Genomic DNA, 16327 nt, shown 5'->3' on the forward strand with positions numbered 1-16327 from the left:
TAGGATACTGGCAAATGAAACAGACTCAACTATCAGAGCTTCTATTTGCAGACGACATGGTTTTGATAGCAGAAAACAGAGAAGACCTACAGAACAACCTTGAAATCCTAGAAGAAGAACTGTCAAACATAAATATGAAAATAAATACAGAGAAAACAAAAACAATGATAATTTCAAATAAGAGAAAGACACACGCAATACAATTAAACGGAAAACAACTAGAACAAGTGGAACATTTTAAATACCTAGGAGCAATAATTGAATCAAACGGTAAACAAGACATGGAAATAAATGAGAGAATGGGACGAACAGGAAGCTTATTTAACACTATGAAAACAACATTTTTGGGGAAAAAAGAAATACCGGAGAAGGTAAAAACGGCAGTCGTTAAATCAGTAGTTAGACCTACAATCATCTATAATAGCGAGTCATGGACATTGACAGGAAGACAAAAATCTCGAGTCAATGCTATGGAAATGAGGTTCCTGAGGAAAATAGCAAACAGAAAGAGGACAGACAAAATACGAAACGAAACAATCAGACAAAACCTAAAACTAGAACCAATAAACGAAAAAATAGTAGAGGGGCAACTAAGATGGTTCGGGCACGTGTGTAGAATGTCGAATGAAAGATTAACAAAACGAGTGTTTGAAACGAGAATGCAAGGGAAAAACAAACGAGGAAGACCAAGAGTTAGGTGGGTAGACGAAATCCGAAAAGAAGTTGAGAAGAAAGGATTGACATGGGAAAGTGCACGAAATCTAACACAAGACCGGATAGCATGGAGACAACAGTGCAAATCTTAACCCCACCAGCCTTACACCTAACGGTAGAAAGGCTTAGGACTAAGTAAGTAAGTAAGTATAACGTTCAATGCCATTTGGATGGTTTATCTCCTAAATGTGTAAAGACCTCACCTAACAACAAATAGATCAATCGCTGTTACAGGGGTTTAAATGTTAGCGTAACCGGATAATAAAGGCACCCAATATGAGAAGCCGCGTTAAAAAAGCTTCTCGTAACCTTTTAGAATTTGCGCCACTCTGTAATGGATTATGAAAATAATCTCCAGGCCTGGATGACCGCTGACATTTTCGCCAGAAGGGTAAGCGCTCGGTATGGGGAAATAACAAAAATTAAAATGCTGATTTTTGGTAGATTTTAGAAGCGTAACTCTGATGTTTTTGTCTCATAACATAAGTTTTGGGCATTGAGACCTGTTGTAAAAACAACCTATTTATAATATTGTAATCGTAATATGGTTATTTTACCAAATTGTACGCCCAGCTCGTCAGCTGTCGTGTTAATGTGTGTTCGACCAGCTCCTTCATAAACTCTCTCCACCCCGCGTTATATACCTTAGGACAGTGCGAATTTGCCTGTCGGCAAGAAAGGACCGGGTGTGTTGTCGAAAAGTGCGTGAGTCATAGATGCGCTAACGGGAACCGGTGTTTTGTGTTAAACCGTTAATAGTTTTGTTTCTCTCAATACTCTGTATTTTTGTAACTGCCTCCTAGCACTGTAAAGCTAATGCTATTTGTATAAATCTTTTTAGTATTATCAGAATTGCGATAATTTCAGTCCTTAAGTTCACTAATAAATCGAAGGGAAAATACGTCTAAGTGTTTTATTGCTTCAGTGGTCCTTAATAAATATTTTAAAGCAATTAGGTGTTCAAGTACGCCTCTCTGAAATGTGGAAAGTTTGGTAATAAATTTATCCTCTCCAACAAGACCAATGGATAAAGACCTGACATCACACTTTTGCAGAAATCTTATTTTAAAAATTATCGAGTGTTTTAACATTGAAGACACTCTGAATATCCAAAGATAACGTTTTCCGGCGCTATTTGACCGATTTGCGATGCGTGGACCAAACTCACGCGGATCATTTTCAACTGCTGTAAAACGCCAGGTTTTTCCGAGCCAATGTAGACTCTACCGTCACCTCAAATGCAGATGACCTACTGCGAACCTTTTAGGCAAGGCTATTGATAAAGTATATTCATTTAGCAAATTCCCATCTGTAAGCAAACGCACGTGTTGATATTCGGCCGCTCATTCGTCAAGAGGCTATTAAATATAATTTATTGCCTTAAGCCAGACGGATTCTCATGTTAAAGATCCAAACTTGCCAGACTGTTTAAATTCAAATTGTAGCGTGTTGCTTTTTAAGTTAATATATTGTGTGTTATATGTACTAGTTATTGTTAAGTTATTTACTGGTCGTGTCATTTAAATGGTATGTTTTTATGCTTTGATAAACTTATGACAATAATACTTCATTCAAAATGTTCACTTTGTTATGTATCTCTCAGTTAATGAATATTTTATTTTAGCAAATTTTTCTTAAATGGGATATTAAATTTTGCACACAATGATTAAATTTCAAGAAATTCAGTTTTAATAGTTTCAAAAGTAAATATTTTTAAAAATCATATAATATACCTCAGTACGACCCTGTTTGGCTTTCACGTGCGTATATTGACAGATGGGAAATTGTAAAATGAATGTAGTTTAGTCAACTACCCACAACATATACCCTGTATCTGTATCGATGATGCTCGACATGTGAAGGACAGTCTTACATAAATGTTCTGCAAAATATCATCGCTATCAGACAAGATAACGACGGCTATACGAACCGGAGGAATTTGTTTCGCTTCGATATAGAATATAGATATAAGAATAAACGATATAGAAAAAAAAAATGGCCACAAACGTAATTCAATAAACAAACAGATGTAATATACAAAAAATCACAGTATTATTTTCCTGATTTGCAATTCGCACATGCGCAATGTTTAACTACTGGTTTAAAAACAATATTAAATTACACGAATGCTCGTGCGTCGTCCGGTTCGTGTGACAAAATGTTGTTCCATTAAAAGTCGTTCTATCCGGATTCTACTGTATATAATAGCAGGTAGTATAAAGTTCAATGTTGTATATTCTCCAAAATAGCTATCTAATATTTAAATATCTTAATAAATTTTAATCAGAACAAAGCATTATTATTTTTAAAAAAATCTGATAATACTTCTTAAATTTTCTTAGGATCTTGAATTGAATGTATTTTTTAAAAATCATCAACAATCATCATGTTTTCATAATTAAAAATTTACCTTCCTAAAATTCACCCCTACCCCTAAAAAAATACCTAAAAAGTTGTCGAATCTCAGCTAGCGTTTTCAGGCACGAAAATTTCGATAGTAGGTTTAGTCTGTTGAGCTGCTTTCATCGCTTTGCGTCTTTCTTCTATCATTTTCTTTCTCTCGATTTCTCTCTGTTTTCTTGCCTCCTCATTTGCAGCTGACGAAGGTCTAGTTCGGGGAGTTAATTTTTTAGGTTTTCCGTTTTGAGGAGTTTTAGTTACAGCCTTGACCGGTTCCTTCCAGTTATTCGCTTTTAGTTCTTCGATTTCCTTAAAGATGGCATCTACTTGGTCCACTTGAAGCATTACCATGTCCCAGAAGCCCTGTAAATCTTCATTTGTAGTAGGGAATGCTTCACCACCCGTCTATATGAAACAGAAAAACATATTAACAATAGTTAATTGAAAGTCAACAATAACGTATTTTTTCGAATCCGAAATAAAACACTGAACACTGGGAGAGCTTCTCAATACAGATGAAAGAAAAGAGATGACGAACTAATAAAAACGACACACATTCAGAAGGAAACATGAGCAAACTACTTTCGATCCCTATTTGCTAAAGATGACGATAATTCTGACGAGATCTGCCTAAATAACTGTTAAAACTAATAGAAAAAATAAAAAAACAAAACAGAATACCACAAGAATGGAGATCAAGCATCCTAATAGCTCTCTTCAAAAAGGGAGACGAACGGACCCGGATAAGTACAGAGGTATTAGCCTATTAAACAGAACCCAAAAACTAACAACCAAAGTGGTATCAAATAAACGGAATGAAAGTGTAACACTAGCAGAAGAACAACAATAGAACAAGGGCGTCCAACAAGCGGTCCGCTGGGTGTATATTTGTGGCTCATGAAGTATATCCACACATTTTTTTATTTTAATGTACAAAAGAACGTTGCCATGTGCGTACTTCATATTATATCTCATATAAGAAAGTATCGCAGTACATATGATTCAACTATCGTGACAATTTCTTCTATGATATATTCGTTTGAACAATCACAATGCTAAGCTGATTTTAAAAAGCGCATCACCGATCTGCTAAAAAAACTCACCGTTGTTAAGTTCGACTATCTATTGGGCTTAACAACAGATGGTTCTCCAGCAATGATTGATAAAATTGATTGAGTAAAAATGAGGCATGCAAAGTTGGTAATAATTCGATGCTAAGGCAGAGACAGGACCTTAAGAAGGCATTTGACAGAGTCAAATTAAAGGACATTAACCACTTATTTTACGCAAAAGAGATAACCCTAGGAATAATCAAAAAGATCGAAAATATCTACCAAAACAACACACTAACAGTAAAAGTAAAAGAAGAACTAACTGGCCCAATTGGAACTGACAATCGGAAAAGACAGGAGGACCCCCTGATATTTTACTATCCGCCAAATCAAAAATATCGTCAGAAAATCAAGGATTATACGAGATTCAATGTGGGAACTGTGACAATTCGTGCATCGGACAGACCAAACGAAGAATCAATGTTAGATGAGAAGTACATCGAAATGCCATCAAAAGCAGAGAAAAACGTCAACTTTTGCACAACATGCCTCAAACACAGGACATACAATAAACCTGAACCAAAGTGAGATGCTAGCTAACATTAAAATTAGACGAAAACGCGAAATCAGAGAATCCACATAAATATAAAAAATCCCAACAGTCTAAACCACAGAGATGATGCTCAAAGGCTTCCAACAACGTGGAACACGGTATTAAAGAAAAAGTCAAAAATACATCAGGCTATAAGACCGGCCAGTAGGACTCCTCCTACCTACACACGGACAGGACCAATCACAAGAAGCCTTGCTAAAGACCGTTAGAGAAAAGCGCGTCTCAATCAGCTATATAAATAACCGCATCGACCATGAGAGTAAGTCTGCCTCAAGCATCAGTAAGAAGCGTTATTAGAACAAGACTATAGTAGCAAGTGCGATATTGCCGAAACCAAAATAATGGTTTTTTTCAAAACCAAAATTATTCAACGCGGAGTCAAACCCGGAAAACCACAGATAGCATATATAACTCCAGCGGAAATATATATATATATATATATATATATATATATATATATATATATATATATATATATATATATAATATATATATATATATATATATATATATAATATATATATATATAATATATATATATATATATATATATATATATATATATATATATATATATATGCTTTCTATTCTATAGACTTGAAATATATACAGACAAGCAAAAGCTAAGATAAAACTTATGAAAATATTCCAGAATTTCCCACTACCAGAGGCGTCCGACAAGGAGACGCAATATCGCCAAAGCTCTTCACTGCAACTCTAGAAAGTATATTCTGCAAAACGAACTGGCAGAACAAGGGCCTATCCTTTGATAAAGAATACTTCAGTCATCTATGATTTGTAAACGATATCGTATTTATTGTAGAGCTAAAAGAACTGATAAGCGACCTAAATGTAGCTAAAAATGAACTTGACAAAAACAATAACCATGTAAAGTTCTCGTCATATAAAACTGGTACACTTTTTTTCCCAATATAAACCTGTGTTTAGATTTGTTCGTGAATCAATTCGTTGTTGCCATCACAGATAACGGAATTGCACTAAATCTAAATAAAAAAGAACGTTCAAAAATGTAAGGTTTTTTAAAAAAACCGTATCTAATAAATTTAATAACCAGAGAGAGAGTTGCGTTAATGCCTAAAATGTTTAAAGGATCCTTAAACGTAGCGTATTGGCACAGGGAACATCGGAATGCATCTACTGTAATTTTATAATGTGTCTGTCTGTCATCGAATGCCATAGTCTGTGGACTAGTACGCATTTCGATGCGCATCGCCCCGCCTCGAATTTTCCCATTGGCTCTTGACCTGGAAATCCCTATTTATCGCGCGAACGGCACATATAAATATTGGCGATTTTCAGGTCAGCCAGGTCAGTCCCTCACGGGCTCTCCGAGAGCTTAGTGCTCTCTGGGCTCTGCTTCCTGCATTTATTCTCCATACTCTGTGGCTGAGAATTGTTTTAACTTAACTTGGTGTTTTTATTTCGACGAAGAAGACCCTTAATTGTTTCCCCGAGGTGACAGCATAACCCTCCTTTTAGCTGATTTCATACAATATTTCGTTGAACTGGCAACGTTGCCCTAGAAATTAAAATGACATATGTGACAAGATCAACTTACACAAACACGATTTTCGGTTATAAGAGTTGTACCAGTTTTTTATGACGCGAACGGTACGAGCTAGTGGATGTCCAAGATGTAATAAACAACACTGTACTTGAAACAGAAGACGAGTATTTATAACTTGAGTTATTTAATACATAAATCTGGCACCTTACTCCCAGAGATCAACAGAAGAATGAAACTGGCTTGGGCAAGTCAAATTGCCATCAAGAGGCCAAGAACAAGTTCAAATTTAAGATAGGATTATGAGAGAAGGAAACAAGCCGGTACAACATGACACAGAAAAGCGAATTTTAGACAATCGTGGGCAGAACTGAAGAACGACTATGTAAGGGAGGTTGCACCATAATCGATAAAATAAGGTAGGCATCAGACTGATCGACCGACCACGACCAACCATCCGACGGCGATCAGCCAACTTTTTTATTTTTAAACTCACATTACTCGATCGTTTTCCATCGACCGACCGTCAAAACGTCAGGAGGCTGTAGCAACATAACCACATTTTTGTAATATTATTTTACTGACATTTTTTTAAAAAGACACCAACAAGGAGAATTATTTGTGCTATATCCCATTCTGTTAAATTTCAAAATTATTATCGCATAAGCAAGCCCAAATATTATAGGTTAATTACAAATTTTGAAATGTCAATGGTCAATGTCATTGCTTAGAGCAGTATAAATGAATGCGAAATGTTCCATATTCATCGACCAACGATCAAAAATTCCAACAAGTCCGAATTTCAAAACTGGACGATCGCGGTCGGTCGCTATAAGTGATGGACGGTCCACCAGTCTGACTCTGCGCATACATTTTCATAGATTCGTAATGTTGGTCGATCGTGGACGGTCGCTTTGGTCGAGCAGTCTGATTCCTCCCTAAGTTTCTAATGATGATGATATATCAAATCAGTCAAAGCATTAATTTTGGATAGATTTTTTCGTTTAAAAACACTTTTATTATGTCAGCGTATACATTTACTAGTGGGTGTAACCTTAGCTAATGATTAGGTGACAAAAAATGAGATATAACCATATAGCCCAGGGAAATAAGCTTTTTTTCGTGACACTCGTCCGGCTAGGCAACCGACAGTTGTTTTGAGTAGTGTGGACCTCTATAACCAGAACCTATATGTTGCCTGCAGTCGATTTTTTCGATAAATTAGAAATAAACAAAATATTTTGTTTATTATCTAATTTATTACAATTCAATGGATTATCTCTTACCAATTTGTTGGTTTTTTACTTTTTCTGCTAAATCAAATTTATGCATATTAATAAACACAGACATGTAATATTGGCATAATTACTATAACCTTTTTGATCTATATCTTTATAAGACAGCACCCTAATATGGGCTTTTTATAATTTCAGCATTTAATTTACTTTGTACCGTTTGACCTGAAGATGCTTTGCAAATTTTAGAAAGCGAAACCGGTCGTTTTGGGTAGTAAAATTAAATTGATTGTAAGTCTAATTTATTTCTTTTACCTATTTGAAATGGACTCACACAAGCAACACATTCATGATTTGAATAACTTATTACCAAAAGTGCAAAATATTGGATTTATTGAGATAAAATTAAAATGATAATAAAATATAAATTACCTGATTAATATTGTTGGTGCATAATCCTTTAAACTGTTGCATCTTCTGTGATACCAACAATCTTGCTTTTCCTGAAGCAGATCTAAGTTTTCCTATAACTTCTTCCGATAAATCAGGAGTTGATATATCATCTTCAACCCTGGCGGCTAATTCCAAAAGTCTTTTATTTTGATCTTCGAGTATTTTTATAAAATAATGACCGTCTTTTTCCACTAAAAAGATTTTAATATTTATTGGGTAGAAAAATATGAGAACTACATTAAATTAATGAAAAAGATTTTAAAAAGCATTTTTTAGAAAAATATAAGATTTAGCAAGTATCGATTTACAGTGGGTGGCCAAATTATTAGGGATACTGCATATATTTTTGTATTTTCTACTTAAAATTATTTTTTTGACCAAAAAAATTGGTGTTCATATCTGTATTTTACTTGGTAATTCTTCTGGTATAACTATTAAAATTTTTGATAAGCGGCAACACTGGCAGACTGCTTATCTATAAAATAATAATTATTGTTGCATCTCAGGTGGTCATCGGCTGTCACCGCAGTGAGGTTTAAAAATATTTGCAAATCGTTTTAAATTGTTTTTGGTCGGTTTTCGTGTCAGATATATTTAACAGGTAAGTAATATTTGTTAGTTAGTAATTTTTGCTACATTTAATGACACGAGTTTATTTAAAAAGATTGTTTAAATTCAAAATTATTTTTTTAGCATGGGCAAAATTGCAGACTTGTCTCCAGGGAAAATTAGAGAAATAAAAACATTATTACTGCACTCGAGGCTTTCCCAGAGAGTTATAGCAACTACTGCAGGTGTTTCAAAGTCTGTAGTTAATCGAATAAAAATAAAAATGAATTCAAACGAGGCATTGGAACCGGGCCGTGTTGGAAAATGTGTCAGGAAAAGGATTACTACTCCTCGTACTGATCGTAAAATTAGGGATATTTGTCTCCAAAATCGTAAAAAGAGTGTGACACATCTGACTACGATGATTAATGATGAAGGAATTAATGTTTCCAGAAGGACAGTACGACGACGACTGGCCGAAGAGAATCTGCTAGGTCGCCGGCCTATGAAAAAACCACGGCTCACCGAAGCCATAAAGAGAAAGAGACTCCAATGGACCAAAGAACACCGAAGTATGACTGTTGAAGACTGGAGTCGAGTAAGTATGACTTTTTTTAACGAATGAAGTTTGTGAACAGCGAATATTATCATTTTTACAGGTATGCTTCTCCGACGAATCAACATTTCAGATTTTGGTGGATAAAAGTGCGTTTGTCCGACGACGTCCTGGGGAGCAGTTCCATCCAGATTGCATTGTGGAGAGAGTTAAACATCCGGTGAGTGTCATGGTGTGGTCTGTAATCTCGGCAAAGGGTATGGGACGCTTATACATCGTGGAAGGGACAATGAGACAGGACCAGTATAAGCGAGTACTTGAAACTCGGCTACTGCCCCAGCTCAAAGAATGGTTCCCTGGTGAAAAAAATTACATTTTTATGCACGATTCTGCACCGTGCCACAAAGCCAGGAGTGTAACTTCATATCTGATCAAAGAAAATATTGCAGTTCTGCCCTGGCCGGGAAACTCACCTGACATGAACCCTATAGAGAGCATGTGGGAGTTAACCAAACGGGAGATCGCCAAAGATGTTATCACCACGAAGCGGCAGTTGATTGAAGCTCTTATTAGAGAATGGCATCATAACCCTAACTTAAAACACAACGCCGGAGTTTGTATTCAGAGCATGCCCCGACGCGTAGAAGCTGTAATTGCAGCAAAGGGTGGCATCACTAAATATTAAAATTAGTCATATTATGTTAAAAAAAATTTTGCGAAAAAAATAAATGGTTTTACTAACAAAACTTAATGTTTTTGTAACCTTAATTTCTCAATCTCTTATACAAAAAATAAATGCAAGCCTTAAAGCCAACAAATTGCAAAAAAAAATCAGTAAAACTAAAAAATTAGAAATCTTTTACTGTCCCTAATAATTTGGCCACCCACTGTAGATAAGTGAAACAATGTGATATATCTATACTGCATTATATATTGTTAAAAACTTCTTTCTAAGAAATCAATATATGATAGTAAGATAAACCTTGAATAAACGATAGTATTGGCATAAAAATGTAGCGAAAATATACAAATAAACTTTATTATAGTTCATAGTTTTAAGAGTACTTACAGAGTACAGTAGTATTTAGTTTAGAATAAACTCTTTTTCTTATTTACAAAAAACCCGCTTTAACCTAATAAGGTTATCAGCAGAACGGTAACAGTTAGTGGGTGTTCTTCTTTTTTAAACAAATGTTCATGAGAAAATTGGCTATGTTCAATTTATAAACTGGTAATAATTATTTGTTTTCGTCTAAATACATCTTTAGTACAAAAATAGAAATCGTGTAATGGAGTATTCAGCACCAAAAGGCATTTGTAAATATTGAATATTCAAGCGGACACGAAATAATCTTAAAAAAATCTCAATTGACTCACAAATTCCTATATTTAAAAAGTTTTAAAGTCGTGATTGATTTTAAAGCCGGTTGTGTTAAGGGAAAATACGATAAAATGAGGTTCTTACGATCATTTTTAATTTTATAGAATATGAGACAGTTGAGATGAGAATATTAGTTTAGTATTTATTGTTATATTATTTCCTAAACTAAATAACAAACTAAAATGACATAAAAAAAATAGGTTTCGAACAATCTTGTGACTTTTAATTCAAACGTCTTTTTTTTTCGTTAAATTTAACAATAATACTTACACATATTTAACGACGACGGCATGTCTAAATAATTCAACAAATTGCAAACTTTAATTATCAAAACAAAACAAATCGCTCAAATTACACTAACGACTGCTACGAAATGATAACATAGGATTCTGATTATTTGGAGACCCAATACATCATGATAAGTACACGCTATTGACCTTGATAGATTAAGGGCTTTACATTATGGATTTAGTTAATAATTAATTGTGTTATACAAGACAATGGGTATTTTATTATTAAATATACACTCATTGTATTAAATTTTTATCAAATATTATATATATATATATATATATATATATATATATATATATATATATATATATATATATATGTATATATATATATATATATGTATATATATATATATATATATATATATATATATATATACATTCCTCATTATCTATATACATTTGTTGTTGTACTTGGTAAAATATTATTATAACTATTATAAAATAGTTTTAAAAAATTATCAATATATTTATTTCTATATGTCTTGTGAGCATATGGCGGATGGTCCATCTTTTTCATTACTTACATATAATTTACAGGACCATGACATTACAACTCACAAAAACAATTTTATCTTCTTTACTGTCTGGTTGCGTCTTATGTATTTACTATTGTTTTCCATTAACGTCTCTTGTTCGCTATCTCTTTCCGCTCAAGAGCTCCAACTCCAACATCTCTTAGATCTTCTATAAAATTGTCATACCACTTTTTCCTTGGGCGCTCTTTCTTCCTTTTCCCTATTGGTCGTCCACTCAAGACCATTTTTGGATTTCTATCTCTATACACTCTTTGCACATGTCCCATGGCATCGATGGGGACATGCATCTTTGTAGTCTTACGAAATTTATGTTGGGCCACTCACACAATACTTCCAATTCGTTATTTGTCCTTCTTTTCCACGCAGTTTCAGTTCTTTTTCCTTTGTAGATTCTTCTCAATATGTGTTGCTTCATATTCTTACTATGATTTCCCATGATTTTCATAACACCTATGTTTCACTGGCATAAGTTCCTCCTCCTCAGTCCTAATCCCTTTTGGGATGTGGTGACACCATCAGGCTTTTACAGCTTTTTCACGATTTCCCTCCATCCTTCCCTATCCTGGGCTAGTTGGTAGGCTTCATGTAACCCTTGGTTAATCAATATTTTTGTTTGATCTACCAATGGCTTGGAGATCTTCCCCTAGGTCTATTTCCTTCAACTCCACCCTCGACTATCAGTTTTTCCATCGTACCTGTTCTTGTAGCAATTTGTTGCTAGATTATATCTTGTTGGTAATTATATCTGGTGTTCAGGTAGATGTGTACTTAGATTTCCCCCTTATCACTGCGAGCTAAACCCCATTGAGCTAATATGGGCACAAGTAAAGGGTGAAGTTGCAAGAAAAAATACCACATATAAATTAAATGACGTAAAAGTTCTTTTCAGCGAAGCACTGAATAGTGTTACATCGGATTCCTGGAAAAATGCTATCAACCATGCAGATGGCATCATACCCAAGATGTGGGAACTAGATTTTATTGTAGAACATCAGCTAGAACCATTGATTATTAATTTAGGTGACGACGAATCTTCATCCGAGGACAGCGATAGTAATTAATGTATTAATTAAGAATAAAGGTAACCTCTTTTTGTCATTTTTTTTTTATTTAAAACGCCCAACAAATGAAAATCGGGCCATTTTTTTTAAATATAGAACTTTAATATCATCATTTTATTGATTATTTAATTTGCATTATTTGCGGCTTCAAACTGATTACTGACAAAATAAATTTTTACATAAAATTATATTGCAACGCAGCAGATTTGATTTTGGTTTAAAGCACGTAATGGTTTAGAAATGACTCATTCGATGGGATTGATTTTAAATAGCGCGAACGAAATCAAGAAGTTTGTTTACTTAAAATGGTTGACAAAACAAAAAAAAAACATTGATCAGCAATCATTACATCGTTGTATGCAGCATGCCTCGTATTATACAGATGATTCGTGTGTATACATGGATTGTTATTGTTTTCGAATCGTCTTTTCAGAAGACGGTAATTAAAATAAAGAAATTTCAATTTTATATGATGTTTCGGACTAGTTGGTCATACTATTCATACTACATAATCAATAATACATTGTAAATTATTACAGCGACAAATATAATTAAGTTTTCAATATGTATATTATGGGTTTTTTTTACATCTTTTTTTTTACTCTATTAAATATTATTAAGAGGCGTAAACTAGAATATCTTGGACATATAATCAGAGGACCAAGATATGAGTTCCTTCGGCTAATTCTCAAAGGTAAAATCGAAGGAAAGAAATGGATAGGACGGAAGAAACTCTCTTGGTTGAGGAATTTGCGGCAGTGGACAGGTTTGACAGCGGACCAATTGCTACACGTAGCGCAAGACCGAGATCAGTATAACAATATTATAAGTATGGTAGTCGCCGACGTTCCGTAGGGATATGGCACTCTAAGAAGATTATGGGTTTTACCGCATTTACTGCTATAATTGTATCTCTCTTCTTGACCTAGTGTAAATCGAACTTATGACGTTGGGAACTGCAACTCGTAACCAGCGCATGGCGTTAACGTGATAATTCTATCTGTTTCGTCATTTTGCCGTAAATTATCGTACAAGTTTTAATTTTCCTATTCATCCTTGCTGAAATCTTACTTTAAAAACGTATAATTAAAAAAATACCTGATCCATTCTTAATATTATTAGCTCCTACAGTTCCGGACTCTTCCTTAACTTCACAGATCGTATCGACTTCATTGACTTTAGAGTGACCATTAGCTTTTATTTCATCTTTTAGTTTTGGTATAGTGATACTTTTTTGGATTGTAGTAGTAGTAACTTCCAAATGTCCTCTCCGAGGGCTTATCACCGGTAATTGAGCTCTGAATTCGGGCCGTAAATGCCTCAAAACTGGAAGAGTAGGACTGCTAGTGCTTTGTTTCATTCCCGGTTCTAGATCGTCCTCTAGTAATTTATCATTCATTGATTTTGAATGCCTTTCACTTCCTACAAAAATAACACAAATTTTAGACATAATTTATTAATGTATTTTAAATTAAAAATCATTAAGTTTTGTAAATTTTCAACAACAAATAGAGAATAAAAAATTGACACAGTGAACCATCTTACTAAATACAAGAAAGTACTAGAGACCTACACTTGTATTTTTAAGTAATTAATTTTTTTATACCTGAGAAATGTCTTAATTGCTGAAATCCAAAACTAAAAAGAAAACGTAACTAATTGCAGATAAATTTAAAGTTACTACAGTATACTCCCTCTATAACTAACACGGTTATTACGAGGTTTTGCTTATAACGAGGTACATTATTATGTCCTGTGAAATTTCTATTGAAATATAATCGTCTATAGCGAGGCAAATTTGGTTATAACGAGAGAAAATAAGATCGAAAAACGTGTTTTTTACGTTTATGACCCGGCTGTGGTTATAAATAAATACCCTTTTTAACTGCCGGCAATAATCTTAACTGCTGCCCGCAATAAACTTCTTTACAATAAATACAAATGTTTCACATCTTTAGAAAATATGATAGAATGATACTAGACAATTTAAAGAAGTCAAGAATGACAGACTTTTTACAATTGCAGAAGCAATAGTTTATGTTATCCTTCAAAATACGCTTTATACATTATGTAGTTGAAAAAAAAAATGTAAGTACAGATTTTTTGTTTTAACGTATATCATTGACAATACAAGTAAAAAAACTTCTTTTTGTTTTAACATATTTCATTGACAATAAAAGTAAACAACTTTTTTTCAAAAACGCCATTCAAACAATATTTAGCATCTTATATTGCTCCGAACGGCTTCACTATAGGAAGCTAATATTTTAGAAATCTACATCTTTATATATATATATATATATATATATATACACAGTATTATTGTTGTCTGATATAACGAGATCGGCTTATAACGAGGCAATTAGTCTGCCATTTCAGTTCTCGTTATAGAGGGAGTCCACTGTATTTATTATCTTTTGAAGAAACTATTGTTTCAGCTAAATATGTTGACTATATTCTTTGAAAATTAAAAAGTGTTATGTTTTATGTTTTATTATAAAACAAAATAACTTCAGAGCAATATAAGTTCTATATCTTAAAGAGAACAGTTATTAGGACACGAGCTACGTTAGTACTAAATGTTACTAAAATTTATATTATTGGAAAGTCTGGACACAAAAAGTGAATTACGATTAAAAATCGCTCTTTATTGATAGTAAAAAGTAGTCGATTTTTAGTACTCACATCAGCAACTGTGTAATCCTTTTATAGAAGAAAGATAATGTTATATATAATTCAGAATTCGGGAATTAAACGTCGGTATAGGTATCGAAGGGGTTGTTCATTTGCTTTAAGAGCAAACCATTAAAATCTCCGTAAATGCCTAAGTGATAGTGACTAATGGGTCACAGCTGATCTAAAAAGTCAGCGAGCTCTGCCAACGGATCCTACCTCCTATATCGTCGAAGACACAAGTCGCGTAATCCCCGGCAATATATGACGTATTATGAGAGTGCGTTATAAAGCAAAAGAAGGAGGGTAAAAGGTGGATTTCGGTGCCTTATAATCGGAACACTCCAACGAACCCTTACCAACCCGCACTGAAGCAGTGTGGTAAGACAACCCTAAGATGAAAACACTTTCAAATCATGGCCCTCATTCTCCGTAGACCAAATGGCCCTGAACTGGGTAGCTTTCGGGATCAAGCCAGAAGGGCAGAGGGTGCTAAGAATCTAAGGAGTCCAAACCGCTTCTTCTTTAAGTTCCATCTTCTATCGAAGGTTGGAAATCATGATGGCTATGCGGGCTGTGTTGACTGCTGCTCTAAAAAGTTCTGCACTACTGCATTCAAACCATTCCCTTAAGTTTTTAAGCCAGGATATTCTTCGTCTTCCCACATTTCGCTTTCCTCTGATTTTGCCTTGCATAATAAGTTGTAATAATGCGTATTTTTGCCCTCTCATCACATGTCCTAAGTACTCAAGTTTTCGTCTTTTGATAGTTAATATTATTTCCGCCCCATTTCCTATCATTCTAGTTACTTCCACGTTTGACATTCTTTGAATCCATGATATTCGTAGGATTATTCTGTAACAAACCTAAACTTCTTCTAAACCATTTTTCTTCTTCTTCTTCTAAACCACAGATTCTTCTGTCTAAACCGCTACCCAAATAAAACAACAACGCTTTAAATACCGACATATAACTGCCTTCTTCTTCTTAACATGCCATACACCAAAGTGCGTAGGCGACTATCTCATTACTAGAATTCTGTTCTTGGCGGCGTGACACAGCTATATATATAACTGCCGCTCGCTATCAAAGCAATCCGGATTTGAAGAAAACGGGAAAAAGGAACTGAAAATATAAAACGGGACGTCGTAGGAACCAGCGAAGTAAGACGGAAAGATGAAGAGCCTTTGCAATTACCGTCAGGAAATCCATTCTATTACCGAGGAACATCAATTTGCAGAACACGCGGTATTGGATTCCTAATCAACAAGAAATGGCAACAA

At 34.2% G+C, this 16327-nt stretch overlaps 1 protein-coding gene across 4 annotated transcripts in view; it reads right to left on the reverse strand.

Moving 5' to 3' along the window:
- Nucleotides 1–269: 269 nt before the first annotated feature.
- The window catches only part of vlc (disks large-associated protein 2), a 134426-nt gene continuing 118368 nt past the window's right edge, over nt 270–16327 (reverse strand). The window contains exons 7-9 of one of the 4 annotated variants that reach the window (XM_072538598.1): nt 13470–13793; nt 7972–8183; nt 270–3519 (exon numbers count right to left, since the gene is read on the reverse strand). In XM_072538598.1, coding sequence (XP_072394699.1) covers nt 3178–3519; nt 7972–8183; nt 13470–13793 — 878 coding nt within the window. In that variant the 3' untranslated portion in view covers nt 270–3177. The remainder of the gene's footprint in view (nt 3520–7971; nt 8184–13469; nt 13794–16327) is intronic. The other 3 variants (XM_072538599.1, XM_072538600.1, XM_072538601.1) reach the window with 3 other exon arrangements.

Source organism: Diabrotica undecimpunctata, chromosome 7, assembly GCF_040954645.1.
Source record: "Diabrotica undecimpunctata isolate CICGRU chromosome 7, icDiaUnde3, whole genome shotgun sequence".
NCBI classification, from domain to species: domain Eukaryota; kingdom Metazoa; phylum Arthropoda; class Insecta; order Coleoptera; family Chrysomelidae; genus Diabrotica; species Diabrotica undecimpunctata.